Below are 20,971 nucleotides of genomic sequence, written 5' to 3'. Positions count from 1 at the left end.
ACTGTTTCTGGAGAATGGTGTTGCCCATCCTATCAGTGAAGGACAAAAAATACAGGCCAAGGTGAATGATCTTACATTTGGCCGTATTGAAACACATATTGTTAGCCTGAGCCTAGTTTACCAAGCATCCTAGATTGCTCCGTATCAGTGACCTCTTCTCTTCATTATTTACCAGTCTCCCAATCTTTGCAATATCTATAAACTTTATTGGTAATGATTTTACATCTTCTTTCGGCTCATTGATAAAAACATTAAATAATGTAGGGCCAAAAACGGATACTTGTGGGGTGCCATTATAAACATGTGCTCAATACTGATTCCCTCTTTAAATTTACATTTTGAGACCTGTCAGAGAAGTTTTTAATCTATTTAATGTATGCAATGCTGATTCTGAATCCTTCCAGTTTCTTAATCATGTCATGAAGTTCCAAGTCAAATGCCTTATACAGATATCTAACTATATCACATCAACCAACGTGCAATCTCACTTTAAAAAATCTAGTTTGACAAGTTCTATTTTTCATAACCCTCTGCTGACAGGCATTACATGTTACTGTCCTTCAATTCTTCATTAATTGAGTCCGATCTGAGACAGTCCATCATTTTGTCTGGGACCAATTCAGGCCTATAATTAGCTGGGTTGTTCCAGAAGACAGACAGAAAGCCAGTGTTCCAAGACTTACTGAAAACCAACAGTAATGGTCCACTAAACTCATCAGCCAACACTTTCAAAACTCTGGATGCAAGTTGTCTACAGCGGCTGATTTTAAAAGTGCCTGCTATATAATTAAGAAGGATGTTATTGTTGGCATAGAAAAGTGCTTTAACATCATATGACATGAATACATCGCTGGCTTTTTCTCAAATACAGAACAGAAATACTTATAGAACACTTCTACCTTTTCTGCATTATTACTGAGAATTCTACCATTTCCATCTAGTAACAAACCAAAACAATTGTTAGGATACCTTTTGCTCCTAATATATTTAAGAAACTCTTTATTGTCCTTAATTCTGCAGGTCACAGATGTCATCAATTTTTACAATTCCCAGCTTATATTCACTGCTTTCACTCTCCCCATTTAGATATATCTATCCATGTGTCAATTTCCGCTTTTTTATACCTGCTTTCACTTCCCCTCTAAGACAAGCTGTGTTTTTTTTAACCTGTGTATCCTCTCTCAATGGTGCTTTCTGGACATCTAGTAAAACGTTCTTATACAGTGCCTAATATACCATTCTCAATTTTCTATTTATATTCTCTCCCCCCAAATGATTTGGCTCAACTGTTTTCAGCTTTGTGAAACTGACCCATTTGCAGCACCAGGTATATTCACATTAGTGGCTTGGAATTATTCTGTTTGCACATAAAAAATGCAATCAAATAAATCACAGAACTAAAATTAGTGGTTGCTTAAGTGCAAGTGATTAATTCTTCACTCTCGCTGTCAAGATCAGGCCTAATATGGAATTCCCCTGGGTGGGATGCAACACTGAGTTAGGAAACTTACTCCTATTCTGAGGGCCCCCCTCAAAAAAAAAAAATTCTGCACACAATATTTTAAAATTCTACAATTTTTATTGGTCAGTAAATAAATGTGGAGGCTCCAGCATGGCAGCAGGGAGCACAGGCCACCGGTTGCACAGAAGTGGGAGACCACCCTGTAGCCTCCCCGCTCCTAGGACACTGACTCAGCAGTTAGGCTGCACCCGATCCTGACCCAGCACAAGGGCCAGGCTTGCTCCATAAACACCCGAGCGCCCTACCCCCCTGTGCCAGGCACACACGTGTGGGAAGGCAGGCTCAGCCCAGCAGGATCCAAGTGTGGAGGGGGATCCAGGGTGGGGTGAGAGGATTCTGTGTGGGGCAATCTCAGTGCAGGTGGCTCAGTGGGTACCAGATGCCAGGAGGATCAGGATGCACAGGGGCTCATTGTCGGATTCCAGGTGAAGGGACAAAAGACTCTGCAGTGGGGTCCAGATTAAGGTGGCTGTGTCTCAGAAAAAGTGTCTGGGGGGGATGTGGCTCAGCGGGGGTGGGGTCTGGATATGGGGGCTCAGTGGTATTAGGGGAGTGGGGCTTGATGGAGTGGGGGTCGGTGCAGCTGGTTGGGGCTCAGTGGGTTGTGGGTCCAGGTGCAGGGAGGGTGGGGCTCATCATCATGGGGGTTCAAGTGCAAGGGGCTCAGTGGGGGATGGTCTGGGTGCAGGGGTCTGGATGCAGAGGGGTTAGGGCTCAGTGGGAGGGAGTGGTACGGGGGGGCCCCTCAGGGTGCAGGGGGTGAGGATCAGTGGGGCAAAGGTTCAGGTGTGGGTGACTTGGTGGAAGGATTCTGGGTGCAAGGGGTGAGGCTCAGTGGAGGGAGTCTGTGTAGGGGGATCCGGGTGCACGGGGTTGGGAAGATGGGGGAGCAGCTCCCCATACAGTGACTGCTTCCCTCTCCCCCCTCCCCCCGTGGCTGAAGAGTAATGGGGGCAGGAAGCGGGAAGGGTACAGAGTTTCCTGCAGCTGGAGGAGGTTTCTGGAGATGGGTCTAACCCAGACCCAGCCACTCCTTGCAGGGGAAGAGCAAGTTCTGTCATCTCCTGCCTCTAGCCCAGCCAGTACTTGCAGCTGAGTCCGTTGCAGGGTAGGAGCCACTGCGGGAGAGTCCTCAGCCCCACCTCACCCCTCAGTGATTGACCTCTCTGCCAGCTGCTTTGGGCACCTGAAACGACATGCCCACGCTGCTGGGGAGGGGCAGGTGATCACTCTTGTGACTTCCCTGTGAAAAAGTCATTTTTCTGCGGGGAACATGAATTCTGCACAGATATAATGGTGCATAATTCCCCCACAAGTAGAAAATAACATCTATAATTTCTTCTATAAATTCCAGCATGAGATCCGCTTCTACTTGTGAAACTGATGGTAGAGCAGAGGGCCTGACACTGTACAGGTATAATGCAAAAGGCAGAGATATCAATTACCAAAGAATTCTATTCCTATGCATCCTTTCAGAGCTGTAAAATGCTAAACAATTAAATAAGTCCCCCTCTCATATGAAAGGGTAATTATTCCTCTATTCCATCTTCCTGAAGTATCTGATTTACACTAGCTTTCATTTTCTCAACTAGGGCAATTTTACACACAGCAACTTCAATGAACTTGCTAAATTAGGATGCAAATTTTTTTTTTAAAGAGGAATGATGCAGCAGCATATTGAGAGTAGATGAAGCCTCATTGTGATGGTGACAAAAGCCACCCTTTAAGTTATAATTCTTACTTCTATCATCAAATCACCTTTTTAAAAAACGTCAACGTTTATGGCTACTAAATCCTCAATATGAGTTCCTATGAAAATACACTTTTTGTACTAAATTTGAGTGTATGATTATTATTTTTTTAATAGCCCAAGCCTCCATGCCGTGGTTGAAGAGGTGGTTTTCATGTACTCTTCTGTCAATGCATGTAGCAGAAGTCATCAGGGCAGCACAAGGTAACAGGCAAAGTTCCTTCTGCTACACTGGGTCTCCTCCACATGTCGAAAAAAAGACAAGAAATCTCCTACCACCTATCCAAAGCATTTCCAAAGGAGCAGAGGTGTGGTACAGAGAGTAATTGATCCAGAAAGTCATGCTTGTTCAGGAAAGCTTGGGGAAGCTGAGAAGAGAAGCAGTACAGTATCTCCTATCTGCTAATGGAGTTACCCACTTCCCCTGGCAAGCAGCATAGCTCAAAAGCTGCTTTCCTGACCAACTGCTTCAACGCATTGTTAACCTATCAGCACAAGCAGATTCTCAGTTCCCTCCCACACAGCTTATCCTTAGAAAAGCTTTTGTTTTTTTCACAGGCAGAGTCCCAACCTAATACATGCAGTTCTGCCCACTGGTTTTCATCCAGTAAGGACTTCTGTAACAGCCCCAGCCTTCAACCAGAAAGCAAAGGGCAGACTGGGGCTATTTAACTTTTAAAGTCACAAATAAAACATTCATATTTTAACCCGATCTAGGGTTTTATTACCAATTAACCTTTTTTTAAATGACTGGTTAAATATGTGGAAACAGTTTAAAAAAAATGTAAGGCTCTTCTATGACACTTACCACAGCAGAGTGTCACAAAATGACTTTATCCTCACATCATGGTCAGTTAAGGAACTGCATTGTCTTACAGATAGCAAACTGAGGCAGAGAGAGATTGACTAACCAGAGAACACGCAGGAAGTCTGTAGCACAGCCAGTATTAAAATATATCTCCTGAATTCCAGTTCAGCGCCCTTATCACAAAACTGTCCCTTTTTCCATGTCTTGATACATGCAGTACCCTAATCCAAAGTCTTAATCTTTAAAGTGCTCTTGCACAGAGGTGGCTATCTTAGAAGCCACCTCTCCATTTCCAACCCAGAAAGACAGCTTTACTCCATGGGGATTCTGACTCCAGGAAGACATTTAAGGAGGAGGCACACAGGACCTCGCAGTTGTGAAACACCTTACTGCAAGAGATCTGATTGAGCCTCAGCTTTCAGAACACAATGCAAAACCCACCTTTTCACAAAAGCCTTCCCCCAGTGAAGAGACGACATCCTTTCTCAAGGCCAGATAATGATAAGCATGAAGAGAAAAAAGATAAGAGAAGAAGGAAAAAAGGAAAAAGCAAATGAAGCATGGAGGAGCACACAGTTGACATTCCTTTGGACAATGTTAGCTCTACATTACATCTAAATATTCAGAGCTTGGAGATCCCGATGGGTGCATCAGGAACACTCAAGACAGAGAGGATGATTAGATTCACTAATTAGTAAGATTTCAGAGTTAAATATAGTACTCTAGGAAGTTGCTAATAGAGCTGGGAAAACCTGGGGTAAATGGAACTTTATTATAAATTCTTCCAGTGGGCATAAAGTATGAGACTACGCACAGGGTTTGAAAAAAACATGTACGTGCTCACTCAGGCTTTCTATAAAGCTTTGTTGAGAGGGAGGCCAATGATATCAATTTCTGCAGAACCAAAACTGTCTTAAAAAATTGAAGTCTCTAGCTCATGCGGTTATGACGACAGCCTTCCCCATAGCAAGCAAACATAAGCCAATATATAGTGCTGTCTTCCAACGTCTGTAGACCTCTCCATTGCCCCTGCTGTCACCCATAGCTTTGTGCTACAGCAAAGTAAAGTGACCTGACTTATCAATGTTTATGGCTGCTATATAGAAAGTAATGGAGCCAATAAGAATCCTGTCAATTTAACTAGCTGTACCATGTATGCTTTTTTAAATTTCTATGGAAAAATGTTAAAAATCCCATTCCCTGCAATATTTATAATTCAAACATCATGCAAATATTTGAGAAATTAAGTAAAACCAAGGAACTGACAAGTTTTTTCATTGTCCACGCCCGGATACAGAATGCAAATATAACATATTGGATGTCTGAAATTCAGTTTCATAGTAACCTAGTGTTATTTCTAATACAGGTGAAGTAGAATTTAATTTAGTTTCCCATTCCCATTTAATAAGTCACATTATCAAGTTACTGGAAATATTAGAGCACCATAAGGTATTTAAGACCAGGTTCACTCCCCTCATTCACACTGAGTAGTAGTACCTTACTTCACACATAATCCAATTGACATTTATGGGACTATGCATAGTACTATTCAACATGAGTAAGGACTTGGGACAGAATCTGGCCCCTAGAGCATTAGCAGAAGTACATAGTTTTACTCCTGAAGGCATTCTGTGCCAAAATAAAAATTCTGCACACATTTTAAAATTCTGCAGATTTTATTTATCAAACATGGAGGCTCCAGCATGGCATTGGGGAGCACATGCCACTGACCGCATAGAGGTGGAATATCACTGTGCAGTTCCTCCCTGGGACATGGACTCAGTGGTGAGGCTGCACCCAACCATGACACAGCGCAAGGACTGGGCCTGCACCAGAAACACCCCAGGGCCCCACCCCTCCATGTGGGTAGGCAGGCTCAGCAAGGCAGGATCCAAGTGTGGAGGGGCTTAGTGTGGGGGGGTAAAGATGTGGGTTGAGAGGGTTCTGTGTGAGGCAATCTAGGTGCGGGCAGCTCAGTGGAGGATCCGGGTACGGGGGGGATCTGGATGCATAGGGTCTTGTTGGGGGGTTCTGGATGCAACGGTAATGGGACTCTGAAGGGAGGTCCAGGTGAAGGTGGTTGGGGCTCAAAATGGGGGGGTCTGGGCATGGAGCACACTGCAGGGTCCAGACACTGGGGGAATGGGGCTCGGAGTTGGAATCCAGGTACAGCTGGTTGGGGTTCGGTGGGGTGCGGATCCAGGTGTGGGCAGCTCGTCGGGATGGTGCAGGGGAAGTGGGGCTCATGGGGGGGGTTTCTGAGTGAAGGGGGAGATGAGGCTCGGTGGGAGGGTCTAGGTATGAGGGGGTCTGGATGCTCAGGGGCTGGGCAGACGGGGGAGCAGCTCCCTGTACAGGGATCCTTCCCCTGTAGCTTAGGAGCGATGGGTGCAGGAAGCAGGGGTGGTGGGGGGGGGGAGTTTGCAGAGCCTCCTGAAGCTGGAGAAGAAATCTGGGGGTGTGTATGACCCGACCCCAAATGCCATGCAGGGGAAGAGGAAGTCCTGTGCTCCTCAGCCCAGCCGCGACTAGCAGTTGAGCCTGACGCAGGGAGAAGCCACCAGCAGGGTCTTCCCCAGTCCGGTGTCCTGCCCTACAGTCATTAACCTCTCTACTGGCTGCCCTGGGCACCAGAAACATACTTCTGAGGAGGGTCACATGACCACTCGTCATTTCCCTTTGATTCCTCGTCAGAAAGTCATTTTTCTGCATGGAAGCAAAGAAATGTGGGGGACATAAATTCTCCGCATGTGCAGTGGCGCAGAATTCCCCCAGGAGTAATAGTTTATACATGTGCCATCACACCATTATGGTCAATGTGAATTTGACTAACGAAGTGGATAAAGGAACCGTCTATCACTAAACCATAAGCATTTAGTGAGATGGTTTGGATGGTTCCAAGTTGGAGTCTTGCTCTCAAAAAGAAACAATTTATTGTGAAAATACAGTGTTACGGCCTCAGACAGAAAATCTTCTGCCATTTGTCCAACTAGTATGACACTCAATGAAATTGACTGGCCAGTTAAACAAGGTCACGCTTGCCAAACAACAATCAGTTTAAAAAAAAAAAAAAAGAGAGAAATTAATCTTTAGTACAAATAGCCTAGACATCATGACACATACCCCTAATTCCCCTGGAGGGAAAATAATTGAAATGGGGACACACCCACTTAGTCTCAGCAAATGTGACAGAGCCCCAAAACACTGCATTCAGTAGACATGAGAGGGCTAACAACACTGACTGGCCAACAACAGGACATGTGATGCCCTGCCATATATGGCAAAGAAATTTCCATCCCTCAAATGTTTTGTGTTAGCTCTGCATGAGAAATACTAATAACTGTGTAGGACAACAAGAGTTCTGTGGACAGAAGCTCAGTGATAAAGCTGGTGATCATAACACCAAAGATCCAGAATTGGGAATAATTTGCTAGTTAAGGCTCAGTAACCATAGACAAAAGACAAATTGCTCTTGTTGGCCAATAGGCTACTGAGAGTGCTGCTACTCTGCCTCGGAGATCCCTTCCGGTGTAGTCACATTGCTGGTTTTTCTCAGTTCCATCAGACACAGCAGATGATCAGTGAGAGCCATACTCCATATACCATATGAAAACAGAAGTGTACTTTGTTGTCTAGTGCTAATCACAGGTTGCAAAACCCAATATAGAAATCCTGTTTAATACAAAATATACCCAAGTGTGGAAGCGTTTAGAAAATAAACTTTAAGGCACTTGATATTCACATATCTGGATCTGAAATTTATCATTTTCCAAGTAATATTTGCTTTAATTTACTGACATCAGCACTGGAGAGTAATAGCGGAAGAGGAGCAAGCCACATTCTACTCTGCATCATCAATAAAATTGCCAACTAAGTTGGTTCCAGAATCATCGTTAGTAATTATGTATGAAACGAAAAGGACCCAGACACCAGGTCAAGCTTGCAGTTAGAAAAACCTTGTTTAGACTTTTAATCCTGCAGGAATAAATCTGATATAAAAGCTTAGATACACAATGGCACAACAAGATGCCATTTTAGAAGACACATGCTTTGACCCATAAATATACTTATTAAATTGGACCTCAAGAGACTGATTTATATGAAACTACGGGTGCTCAGCACCCCTCAAAAATCAACCCCTACATGCATATATAGTCTATTAAGTATATCGCTATTGCAGTTCAACTTTTACATATTTAAGTGGTGGACATTCTCCACTCTAAACAGAACAAGGTATTCTCCCATCCTCAAAAGCAGCTTGATTAGGCTTGGTCTACACCAGCGACTTATGTCAGTACATGTATGCTGCTCAGGGGTGTGGAAAATCCACACCCTGAACGATGTAGTTAAACTGACCTAACCCCTGGCCCAGACAGTGCTAGGTTGACAGGAGAGCTTCTCCCTGTCAACATAGCTACCAACTCTCGGCGATGGTATACCTATATGCACAGGAGAAACCCTTCTGTCGGTGTAGGTGGTGTCTTCACTAAGTGCTACAGCAGCGCAGCTATGGCTGCTGCAGTGCTTTAAGTGTAGACAAGCCCTTAGTCTCTCCCATTTTTGTGCCAGCACAGTCCCAGAAAGAGGTGGTATTTGACCAAGCGTGTGAGGAAGTAGAGAAAACATATGCTATCGTGAGAAACAGGGAATGTAGAGGGACACTTACCTCCAATCTTAGCCAGAATTATCTATGTTTGCACCACTCTCGATTTTTAGTCAATGAGGAGTTGTTTGGTTTCTTTGCAAGATTTCGGGGTCAAGCTAGAGGGGTACAGTTTTCTTTTAGTTGTTTGTGCATGTGATGTAAAACAGAAAGAATGGAAACCACTTAATCAAAATGCAAAACTGTATTTTGTGAACTTGGGAGATACAGATTACATCAGAGGTTCTCAAACTGTGGTCCGTGGACCACCAGTGGTCCACCAGCTCCATTCAGGTGGTCCACAGATAGTTCCCTCTAAGGTGCACACAGGCACGGCTCCACTAATTAGGTGCCTGGACCCTGGAAAAGACACACATGTAAGGTGAGGTGGTGTTCTTTGGGTGAATAGGGGGTAGGTGGGAGGGGGCAGTGGGATGAAAAGAGGGAGTGGGGGGAATTTGGGATGTGTAGGGCTGCAGCATCCAGAGAAAGAGGTGACTTTCCCCAGCTCCAGGGCTGCAGCTGCCAGGGAGAGACCCCCCCAACTCCTTCCCAGCCCCAAATCAGGGGCTGCCATGGCAGGGGAGAGAGGGAGAGACCCTCCTCCTTCCCAGCCCCAGCTCAGGGGCTGCCTCGGCAGGGGAGAGAGGGCATATCCATTAAAATACGAGTTGCGTGCTTTTATTTGTAGAACAAAAGCAATGTTAATTATTAAGGGGTTTTTTTATATAGCGCTTTTATCCAAAGTGCTTTACAATAGTTAGCTAACGGTACAAACAACATTTGGAAATATAATTAAGTGGTCCGCCAAGGCCCTCAGCGATTTTCAAGAGGTCCGCAAAAAAAAAAAAGTTTGAGAACCATTGGATTAGATGATTCAGGGTAGTTCAAACTGGCATGTCACATGCCTAACTTTAACATGTCAAACTATTAACTCTTAGTACACTGCAAGAATAGTCAAATATATTGGATGTAGTCCAGAAGTACAATGCTGTATTTAAAGGTATCCCAATTACTAAAAAATCCAAAGGAGTATATTTCACACTCTTAATTTAAATTTGTGATAAGCACAAAACATTTCATGTGGAGTTTCCCATGTAACTATATTAGTTTCCCATGTAACTATATAATGTTATTAATATTTAATTTCTTCTAAGTGAAGATGGCAATTTAATTTATAGCAATTACAGGTTCCAAGACCAGAAGAGACCATTATGATAATTTAGTCTGACCTCCTATATAACACAGGCCATAGAACTTCCTCAAAATAGTTCCCAGACCATATCTTTTAGAAAAACATCCAATCATCATTTAAAAATTGCTAGTGATGGAATAGCTCCCATGATCCTCAGTAAATTGTTCCAACTGTTAAACTCACTGTTAAAAATATATGCTTTATTTCCAATCTGAATTTGTCTAGCTTCAACTTCCAGCCATCGCATGGTGTCATACCTTTCTCCATTACACTGAAGAACCCATTATCAAATATTTGTTCCATATATAGGTACTTACAGACAGTAATGAAGTCACCTCTGAACCTTCTCTTCTCAGTTATCTCAGTGTTTAAAATATCTTATGAAAACGTTCAAGGAGAGCTATCCCTCGGGGGGGGGGGGGGGGAGAGAGGAGGAAGAACCTAAAAAAACCCCCTCTTTTGGTAATAGGTACACAGGATTTTTCTGACCCTAATTTCATTTTGCCAGAGATAGCCTTCCGGTTACATACTTCTATTTATAATAGGACATTTCTGGTAAACATTGCATAAATCAAATCTAATCTTCCAGATTGTCCGCAAACACCCTAATTTGCACAAATTAATGTACTTTAAATAATATTATAATACTTTCAGAGCCAGACTTGGGATTTTGGGAGGGTTAGTAAGATGAATTTTTGGGCCCACACCAAACTTCGCTCACTCATTTGAAATAAAAAGGGAGTGACTGGACTTCAGAGCTACCAGGAACCTCCTTTTGCAGAAGTGGAGTCCACCTACTTGTGGTGTGGTTTGTGCAAGCATAGTTTACTCTTGGAGAAATTCTGTGTCACTGTAAGTGCACAGAATTCATGTCCCCCACAGATTTCTTTGCTTCCCCACAGAAAAATGACTTTCTGAAAGGGAAGCTGCAAGAGCAGTCGCACACCACTCTCTAGCAGTGCAGGTACATTGTTTCAGGCATCCGGAGCAGCCAGCGGAGAGGTAAATCACTACGGGGCTGGGGACACCCCAGCCAGTGGCTCCTACCCTGAGCTAGGATCAGCTACTAGTCCCAGTTGGCCTGGCGGCAGGAGAGGATGGTGTGATGTTGCACTCCATATGTTTTATAGAAATATGCTAATGAGGGTGAATATAATGTAACTGGAATATGCTTTATGCAAAAGGTCTCTTGTAAGGTATCATTACAAAGCTTATAATCTACTGAACGTGTTCATCTTATTTGTACAAATGTATCATTCTTGTATCTGAAGCTAGAAATATGAAGTATTACTCTTAAGTGCTATTGTAATTATGCAAAGTGTGGGCCATTAATGTGGTTTAGAATCTTGATGGCTCCGATTGACCAGGGCAATTGGTTGTAAATGGCTCTGTTTACTTGTTTCAGAGTAGCAGCAGTGTTAGTCTGTATTCGCAAAAAGAAAAGGAGTACTTGTGGCACCTTAGAGATTTGTTAGTCCCTAAGGTGCCACAAGTACTCCTTTTCTTTCTGCTTACTTGTAAGCCTTCCAGTGTTCCTGAGAGTCAGCCCGGGAAAAAAAAGAGGCTTGGGGGGTGCTCACAGGACATATGACCATGTCACCTGGTACTGGAATCCATCTTAAACCTGGTGCTTTTCCATTTAGAAGGAAGGGTGGGGGCCCAGAGAGATAAAAGATTCCCACCTTGTGCCAAAGCTATAAAAGGGGGTGAAACAGAACAAAGGGGGCTGCAGTCATGAGAAAAAACCCTGTTACCACCTGAGCTGGAACTAACAAGAACTGTACCAGGGGAAAGGATTGGGCCCAAACTAGGAAGGAGTCTAGTTTGTGAAAAAAGCTTATTGGAATATCTCTGAGGCCGAGATTTACCTTTGTTCAGTTTCTTAATGTATTAGGCTTAGACATGCCTGTTTTGTTTTTTTTTTTGCTTGGTAACTTACTTTAGTCTGTCTGTTATTACTTGAAACCACTTAAATCCTACTTTTTATACTTAATAAAATCACTTTTGTTATTTAACCCAAAGTAAGTGATTAATACCTGGAGGAGCAAACAGCTGTGCATCTCTCTCTCTACACATCTCTCAAAACTGGGTGACTGGGCAACAAAATGGTAGATGAAATTTAATGTTGACAAGTGCAGAGTAATGCACATTGGAAAGCATAATCCCAACTATACATATAAATCATGGGGTCTAAATTAGCTGTTACCACTCAAGAAATACATCTTGAATACTATGTGCAGACGTGGTTGTCCCAGCTCAAAAAAGATATATTGAAATTGGAAAAGATTCAGAGAAGGGCAACAAAAATTATTAGGAGTATGGAACGGCTTCCGTATGAGGAGAGATTAATAAGATTGGGACTTTTCAGCTTGGAAAAGAGATGGCTAGGGGAGATATGATTGAGGTCTATAAAATCATGACTGGTGTAGAGAAAGGAGATAAGGAAGTGTTGTTTACTACTTCTCATAACACAAGAACTAGGGGTCACCAAACGAAATTAATAGGCAGCAGGTTTAAAACAAACAAAAGGAAGCATTTCTTCACACAACACACAGTCAACCTGTGAAACTCCTTGCCAGAGGATGCTGTGAAGGCCAAGACCATAACAGGGTTAAAAAAAAAAACTAGATAAATTCATGGAGGATAGGTCCATCGATGGCTATTAGCCAGGATGGACAGGAATGGTGTCCCTATCTTCTGTTTGCCAGAAGCTGGGAATAAGCAACAGGGGATGGATCACTTGATGATTACCTGTTCTGTTCATTCCCTCTGGGGCACCTGGCACTGGCCACTGTTGGAAGACAGGATACTGGGCTAGATGGACCTTTGGTCTGACCAGTAGGGCCATTCTTATCAGTGTTATAAAGGGCAAATGATTTATGTGTTTACCCTATACTATATAAGCTTCATACAGAGTAAAACAAATTTGTTTGGGGTTTGAATCCCACTGGGAACTGGGTGTCTGGGTGCTGGAAATAGGTAACTTGGTGAGCCGTTTTTGGTTGAAGTCTGCAGCTTTGGGGGTATGGACCAGACCTGGGTCTGTGTTGCAGCAGACTAGTGTGTTTGGCTCAACAAGTCAGGGTTCTGGAGTCTAAAGCTGGCAGCGGAAAACAGGCTCAAAGGTAATTCCAGCACATCAGGTGACATTCCGAAGGGGGTCTCTGTATCCGAACCCGTCAGAGATGGGACTTCATCTTCCCCTGCAAGGAGTGGCTGGGGCTGTGTCAGGCCAACCCAAAGAAACCTCCCCCAACTGCAGGAAGCTCAGCATCCTCCTCTGCTTCCTGCCCCCATCACTCCTCAGCTGCAGGGGCAGGGGGGGAGGGGTCAATGTATGGGGAGCTGCTCCCCCATCCTCCCAACCCCCGTGCATCCGGACCTTCCATACCCAGACACTCCTGCCAAGCCTCACCCCGTACACCCAGAACCCCCTAGCACTCCATACCCAAACCCCACCCCACTGAACCTCAACTCCTGCATTGGAGCCCCCCTCACCCGGACCCCCTGCCTCCAGACTCCCATCCCTGAACCTCAGACCACCCCCTCACTGAGCTCCCTGCACTCAAACCCCCACCTTGATGAGCCACTCCACCCTGAGCCCCCACATCACTTACCCCCAACTAGCTGCACTCAGACCCTACCCCACTCCCCCAGCACCCACACTCCCCTGCTGAGACCCCCACACTGCTATACTGAGCCCCAACCACCTTCACCTGAAAGCCCCTGCAGAGTTCCATTGCCCCTGCACCTGGAACCCCCCCTAACGAGCCTCTGTGTATCCAAACACTAAGCTGCCTGCACCCAGACTGTCCCACAGAGAACCCTCTCACCCCACACCTGGATCCCCCCACACTGAGCGCCTTCACACTTGCATCCTGCTGGTTGAGCCTGCCTGCCCACACCTGGTGTGCTTGGCGCAGAGGGGCAGGGCCCCAGAGTGTTTCTGGGGCAGACCCAGGCCTTGTACTGTGTCAGAGTCAGGTGCAGCCTCAGCTGAGTCCGTGTCCACAGGGTGGGAGCGGGGGAACTGCAGGGTGATCTCCCACTTTCATGCAGCCAGTGGCCTATGCGCTGCACTGCCATGTGGAGCCTCTGCATTTATTTACTGACAAATAAAACTTGCAGAATTTTTATTTTTTTGACACAGAATGCCCTCGGGAGTAATAGTTGCCAACATCTCAACATTTTTTAAATGGGTAATCCACCACATTAGCTATGGACATGAAGATTACTAAAGGGCAAATTGTAGTTATTTTTCTCCAATTATTTAAAGTTTAGAATTCAGAGTAGTTAGCAAAATTAATAAGTGCTCAAAATAGTCACCTCATCCCTTTACAGATGTACAGTTTATGTAATGGAAATACAATAAAATAGAAGTATAAATAAATAAAATGAATTAGCCTGAAAGTTGTCATCTCACCCCTTCCATTTCTTCATGTTTTTTTAAAATCTCATTGATTCTAAGGATTTCCATACCATTTATATTTCCTCTCATTTCTATCTACAGTTTCCTCATCTTCTCTCCAAGAGGAAACCTTCCTCTCATTCTATCCATTTATTTGCCCCATTCTCTGTTCTCTAGAGCAGGGGTTCCCAAACTTGGTCCACGGATTGTTCAGGGTAAGCCCCGGGCGGGCCACAAGATGCCTTGTTTCATCCTCTTACTTTAAATAGCACTTTACAGACCCTGAACTACATTACCCAGAATCTTATGAGTCAGCCACACATGTGCATCAGTCTCTCATTGACTGAGGGAGAGAGAGAGGCTGATGCATACGATTTTGGGTAATATAACTGAATTTTTTAATTTGACCTAAATGGATTTTTATGCGGGTGACAACATTACTAAATCAAGAGTTGGGAATTTTTGGTGGTAAATGGGAGTCTCCCTGAAATACTGGGAGACTTAGTAGGTTTGGCCAACAGCCTTCAGCTTCGCAGGTTCCTCAGATGAACTGCTCCACCCTTGTGGCCAGAAGTTACAATGGTAGCTCAGAGCTCATTTTCAGGCAGTCAGCCAGCCTGCAGCAGTCCTCATGTTATCAGTGGAAGTCAGATAGCTCCCCTACATATGAGTCACCCCGATCCTTTTCCTGAGAAATATAAGGGACTCCTGGCCACAGATTCTTGAACCTTAATGGCCAGCCCTTCTTGGCTGGGAAACATGCCAATGGCCTTAAGGGAAAACCACTGACACAAATTTTCCACTCTAATGGTTTACGTTTTGAAGGATCTTTCGGTAACAAAGAGAGCTATACATTGCCTTTATTAAAAAATTACAAAAAAAATTACAAAAAAAATTAAGCACTGATGATGAGGCCTTGCCTACATGTGCAGTTAAACCAGGCTTAACACTGGTTAAACTGCACCCTTTATCAGCACTAGGTAATTTTCCTAGTATACAGAAGACATTAAGGGATCCCATGACCATGGCCAAAAGGCTCCCTGAATACTTTGCATTTCTAAGCACCTTTCATCTAAAGATCAAAGTTCTTTAGGAACATTAACTAATTAAGCCTCATCTAGGTAGTTAAGGCTTCATTTTACCTTCCAATAAAATACTTGGAGGTGGAAGAACAGTTAGACTAGTAGTGAATGATACTATATTTTAGAATTAAAATAGGAATAAAATTAATTTTGTACCCAACTGAATTTAGAGGTGATTTAGGCAGAAAGAATGTAAATATCAGAGTTTAAATTTGGCCAGAACAACACTTTACATTAAAGATCACAGAGCAAATGTTTTTATCATTGATGGTCACGACATCTGAAAGGCAGCACCTCAAGCAGTACAGTACCATATACTTGGGTTTTGGTTCAGTGTGACTAAAAAGGAAGAATTAGCCTACTGAATCACACTACTACTCACTATAGGTATTCCCAAGTGGTCACCCAGCTCAGTTTTGCTTTACCTGCAAATTTGCTTTGATTAGAGTATAAAGTGACATATCTGTAAGCAAAGGTGACAAGCACTGTACATTAATTAAGAAAATTACTAAGGAGTTTGTTCTGTATTTTGAAAGCAGAATGAAATACCCTGCATGGAAAAAACTTCAACTCTAGCCCCAATGTTAAATAACATGTTTCCAAAGTATTAAACTAGGATTTAAACCAAATTATAGAACCAGTTTTAAACAATTTCTAAAGTGGTTTCATAGAATATCAGGGTTGACAGAGACCTCAGGAGGTCATCTAGTCCAACCCCCTGCTCAAAGCAGGACCAGTCCCCAACTAAATCATCCCAGCCAGGGCTTTGTCAAGCCTGACCTTAAAAACTTCAAAAGGAAGCAGATTCCACCACCTCCCTAGGTAACCCATTCCAGTGCTTCACCACCCTCCTAGTGAAAAAGTTTTTCCTAATATCCAACCTAAACCTCCCCCACTGCAACTTGAGACCATTACTCCTCTTTCTGTCATCTGCTACCACTGAGAACAGTCTAGAAGATCCATCCTCTGTGGAACCCCCTTTCGGGTAGTTGAAAGCAGCTATCAAATCCCCCCTCATTCTTCTCTTCCGCAGACTAAACAATCTCAGTTCCCTCAGCCTCTCCTCATAAAACGTGTTCCAGTCCCCTAATCATTTTTGTTGCCCTCCGCTGGACGTTTTCCAATTTTTTCCTAGCCTTCTTGTAGTGTAGGGCCCAAAACTGGTCACAGTACTCCACATGAGGCCTCACCAATGTTGAATGCTGACAATGCCCCTACTTATACAGCCCAAAATGCCACTGGCCTTCTTGGCAACAAGGGCACTGTTGACTGGTTGATCAGGATGAGGCCAAATTGGAGTTTAAAAACTTTGATCCAATGCAGCTAGGAGTACAATGACTGGGCAAAACATTAAAGGGGAATCTGTTTTGGCCATTTGGAAGTTCAGCTGAATACAAAAGGCCACTACAATTTTCATTTTTAATGTTTTTCTTCCACAGGGCAGCTTTGGCCCTTAGGCTGAAGCCATTTAGATACAGCAACAAAATATGCTTAGTAGAGTTTTTGCTCAATACAGCCCTTAGCCTGCAGGTTGTACCAAAAGCTGAAACAAATAAAGATCACAGAAGTGAGAAAAGACTATTATGTCAATAAAATCCAAATCCTGCCAATGCAGTAACTGTTTTATGCAGCATGTTTTCTAATGCTTTGTTTGGTCTTGTTTTAAAATGTCTCAAGCAATAGGGCTTCCACCAATTCCCTTAGAAGAGTACTTGCTCTCTAACAAATCTACCATTTTTTCTTAATATTCAGGCTGAATCTTCCTTTTCCTTATTTCAGTCCAAAACAGGTATCTCTCTCCCCAATCACTTTCATACAGACCCAGCATATGGTTTCTAAAGGACACTGGGTTATATTCATAATGAAAGAAATATAAATAATGCTCACTGATTTTGCTAATTTGTGCTTCAGAGCAGTAAACAGCAACTCATCTGCATACCCTCTCACATAAAAAGACCATTTTTTTTCCTAAAAATTTTTCCTTTTAGAACGATTATTCTGAGGTCAAATAAGTTTTGTCTCAACTTTAAGCAAATACGGTTCCTACTTAGAGAGGGTATGTCTCAGAGTTTGATTTTTGATATTAAGTTTCTACATACTATTTACATATTAAAAATATTTCAGATAAAATGCTAACAATATTAGTGTTTGATTGAGCTCATTAAAAACATGCAGTTTTATTTACAATATGTTTAGCATTCACTGCCAAATGCCACCTTTTAACAGAGGAAGGACTTTCTGACTTTGCTGCTAATTCAGAAAAGGGAACCTTCCAATATCATCTGAACAAGCGACAATAAAGCTATTATTCTAGTCATTAATAATCATACAAATTAGAGATGGAAAGACTTATTATCTAGGTCATGGAGTCCTACCCTGCCAGTACAGGACTGTTCTCTGCACTCTGTTTACTAGTGCTTTATTGGCTTGTTTTAGCGATTATTTTACACTTCAGCTTACAAACATCAGGGCAAATGGATTATTTTTCTCAAATTCTGCATCACTAATATATGAGACAGTACTGAATTTGCACCATACAAGATACATCATTAAAACATTACAGGGTTTATTGGGTTTTTTTTTTGTTTTGTTTTGTTTTGTTTTGTTTTTACCATCACTAGCAAACCAAGCTCTTGAGAAACACTAAGTTAAACCGTAATTTAATTTAATAATTGGCATTGGCCTTCAATGACAGCACTCACAACAACAATACTCTTCACACACCTGTGAAACATCTGTTTAACAGGTTTCAGAGTAGCAGCCGTGTTAGTCTGCATCCGCAAAAAGAACAGGAGGACTTGTGGCACCTTAGAGACTAACAAATTCATTTGAGCATAAGCTTTCGTGAGCTACAGCTCACTTCATCGGATGTTTAACAGCATCCAGCTGCCAGGACAGTGCCTTGAACCAGTGTCACAACAGCAGGAACATAATATATACCCACAATGCCAGGCTCCACTTTGGGGATTTTAAATTACACAGTTTGATTCTGTACAGGGCCTTTCGTTCAAATTACACCTATGGGCTTATATTGGCACAGAGAGGGCCAACAACTGCTGAAACAAATGCACATTTCTCGCTAGCCGTTTTTCTCCTGAGACATGTGTGCGTCTGGACACAATACACCCACCCCTCTCCGCGCAGGCCATCCTTTGTGTAGAGCAGTCACATTCAGCCACACAAGCGACACAGCCCCCCAGGCACTTCAGCACACACGTTCCCTGGGTGACAGGCAGGTCCGGCCACCCCAGCGCCCACTCGCCCCCGCCCCAGAAAGCCCAGCCGGCGCTGCCAGGTTACTTACATTCTCGGTGTCGCGTTCATTCACCGTAGGCAAGGGAGTTCTAGTGGACATTTTAATTCGCTTGTGCCGGAGCCACTGGCTGCTTGCCACAGCAAAACAAAACACCCCCCCCCCGCCCCCAGCAAAAACCGACCACCCCCCCCCCAAGAACGCCCGTCACTCTGCTGCGAGACAGTGGTTACGAAAGGCCACCATCAAAGGGAGGGGGGTGGGGGGGGCCGCTTATTTCCACCGCCGCCACCCCACTTCTGAGCTATATTCCAGCCTGGCGATGGAGCAGCGTCTCCCCCGGGGAGTCCTCCGGGCTCATCCTACAGCCAGCTTAGGAGCCCAGCGCGCAGAGGGGGGGCTGGTGCGGGGATCCTTGCAGAGCGCAGCGGGCTGAGGGGGGCGAGGAGGCGGCCCGGAGAAGGCAGCGGGGCGCTGCAGAGCCGGGCCGGGAAAACAAGCCGCCGCTCCGCAGCCAGCTCCGAGCACTGGCAGCCAGGCAGGCCCGCTCCGAAGCGCTTCCCCCTCCTTTCTCCCCCCAGCCCCGCTTCACCGGGCCTCCGCTCGCATGCCGGGCCTCCCCCACCCGGCTTCCCCTGCGCCTTCCGAGCCGGGTGTCAGGAGCCCCGCGGGCCGGCTCCGGCAGCCTGCAGCCCCCGCCCCCACTCCGCCGCTCAGCGCCGCCCGCTCCGGGCTGGAGGATCCAAGATGGCCGCCCGGCTTCCTCCGCTCCGACTTGAACCGGAAGAGCCCGCCCCCTGCCCTGACGCGGGGCTGGGCGGCCGGCGCCGGCGGCTTGTTGCTAGGCGGCCTGGGCCTGGCGGGGCGCGGGAGGGGAGAGGCCTCCGCAGGGAGCGAGCGCCCCGCGGGGCGGGTGGCACCCAGTCAGCTTCCCGGTGTGTCAGTGCAGGCTTGGGGCTGCTTAGCTCACCCACCAAACCCAGCCCCTCAGCCACAGGCGCACCCACCCCAGCAGCCACGCCGCCCAGGTGTTGGGCTCCTGGCTCGCACCAGCAGCACCGCCCTCCTCGCCTCCCGGGGCCTTCGCACCACCCTGCTCCAGCTCGTGCGGCATTGGCCCCCAGAGCACCGCCCTGCGCCACCTCCATGGGATTGGCAGCACTGCCCTGCTCTGCCTCTGTGGCACTCGCGTGGCATTAGCACCACCCTGCTCTGCGTCGTGTGGCATTGGCAGCGCCCTGGTCCAGCTCCTGTGGCGTTGGCGCCAACGGCACCAGCCTGCGCCACCTCTATGGCGTGGGCGCCAGCGGCACAGATCTGCTCCACCTCACGTGCTGACCCTCTGCTCCGGCACGCACAGCCTCAGCCCAAGTGGCACTGCCCAGCTCCATCTTGCATAGCGTTGACACAAATGGCACTGCCTTGCATGGCCATAGCGCCATTGCCATCGCCCTGCTCCAATTCAGCTGGCATTGCATATTCCGTGGTAATGGCCCAAGGCACTTTGTGACCCCAGTAGCAATGCTGCCACATAGGGGCAGTGACTGTAAATACAGTACCATTTTGTTGTAAGAGTCTAACCTCACTCCCTTTGAAAACAATTGGGTGTTGCAGGGGTTCTCATTGTGGCCTTTGAGAGCTTGCCAATCTCATAGTGCTTGCTCCACCTTCCTGTTTCCTGCTGCTAACACATTTGAAACTAAAACACATTAAATACTTTCCTAATATTAATTTGTGTAAACAATTGCTGTAGTTGCCACGAGAACGTTACAGGATCGCGGAAATGCTGGGAAGTAGTTCATGTGAGAGTGACTAGGAAGGAAGGTGGCCTGCATGCTTGTGAATGGAAGGGGAGATGGTGCATCATGAAGGATGTAGGGGAAGGTAGTGCACGTGATTGTGAAGCAGCAAGGAGATGGTCCATGCACTTGCGATTGGGAGGTGTCTATGTTAGCAAGAATAACAGAATGATGCTATTGGGAATGGATGGGATGAAGGCCAGAGACAATTTCTTTATAAAAATGTGGTCCACAGTATGAAATGTTGGGAAATCTCTGGTCTAGAAATGAAAACTTTGGAGCTGATTCAGCTGTCCATTAACAAAGTGAGGGGTTACGCCCCTGGGTTTTCAATCCTGAAGCTTATTTGCTGAAAGCAAAGTCACAAGAGACTGCAAGATAGGGCCCTTATACTCCTTCCAGAAGTTTTCATTTCTCCTTGTGGTACAGTATATTTAAGGCTCCAGCCCTAAAAAGGGGCTGTGTAAGTATGGCCCTTTGATGGGGTGTTCACCTCACACTAGCCTGGGAAG

The 20,971-nt window shown here is 45.2% G+C and overlaps 1 protein-coding gene across 12 annotated transcripts in view; it reads right to left on the bottom strand.

Annotated features, from left to right (window-relative positions):
• MARK3 (microtubule affinity regulating kinase 3) overlaps nt 1-19,415 on the bottom strand; it is a 113,652-nt gene extending 94,237 nt beyond the window's left edge. For 3 of the 12 annotated variants that reach the window (XM_043516761.1, XM_043516764.1, XM_043516762.1), the window contains exons 1-2: nt 18,712-19,415; nt 4,522-4,560 (exon numbers count right to left, since the gene is read on the bottom strand). In XM_043516761.1, the coding sequence (XP_043372696.1) occupies nt 4,522-4,560; nt 18,712-18,762 (90 nt within the window). In that variant the 5' untranslated portion in view covers nt 18,763-19,415. The remainder of the gene's footprint in view (nt 1-4,521; nt 4,561-18,711) is intronic. The other 9 variants (XM_038408000.2, XM_038408003.2, XM_038408001.2 and 6 more) reach the window with 7 other exon arrangements.
• Between the last annotated feature and the right edge of the window lie 1,556 nt (nt 19,416-20,971).

The sequence above is a fragment of the Dermochelys coriacea genome, chromosome 6 (assembly GCF_009764565.3).
Source record: "Dermochelys coriacea isolate rDerCor1 chromosome 6, rDerCor1.pri.v4, whole genome shotgun sequence".
In the NCBI taxonomy this organism is placed as follows: Eukaryota; Metazoa; Chordata; order Testudines; family Dermochelyidae; genus Dermochelys; species Dermochelys coriacea.
Note: the sequence above shows the minus strand (reverse complement) of the source record. Positions and strands in the feature narration are given on the sequence as shown.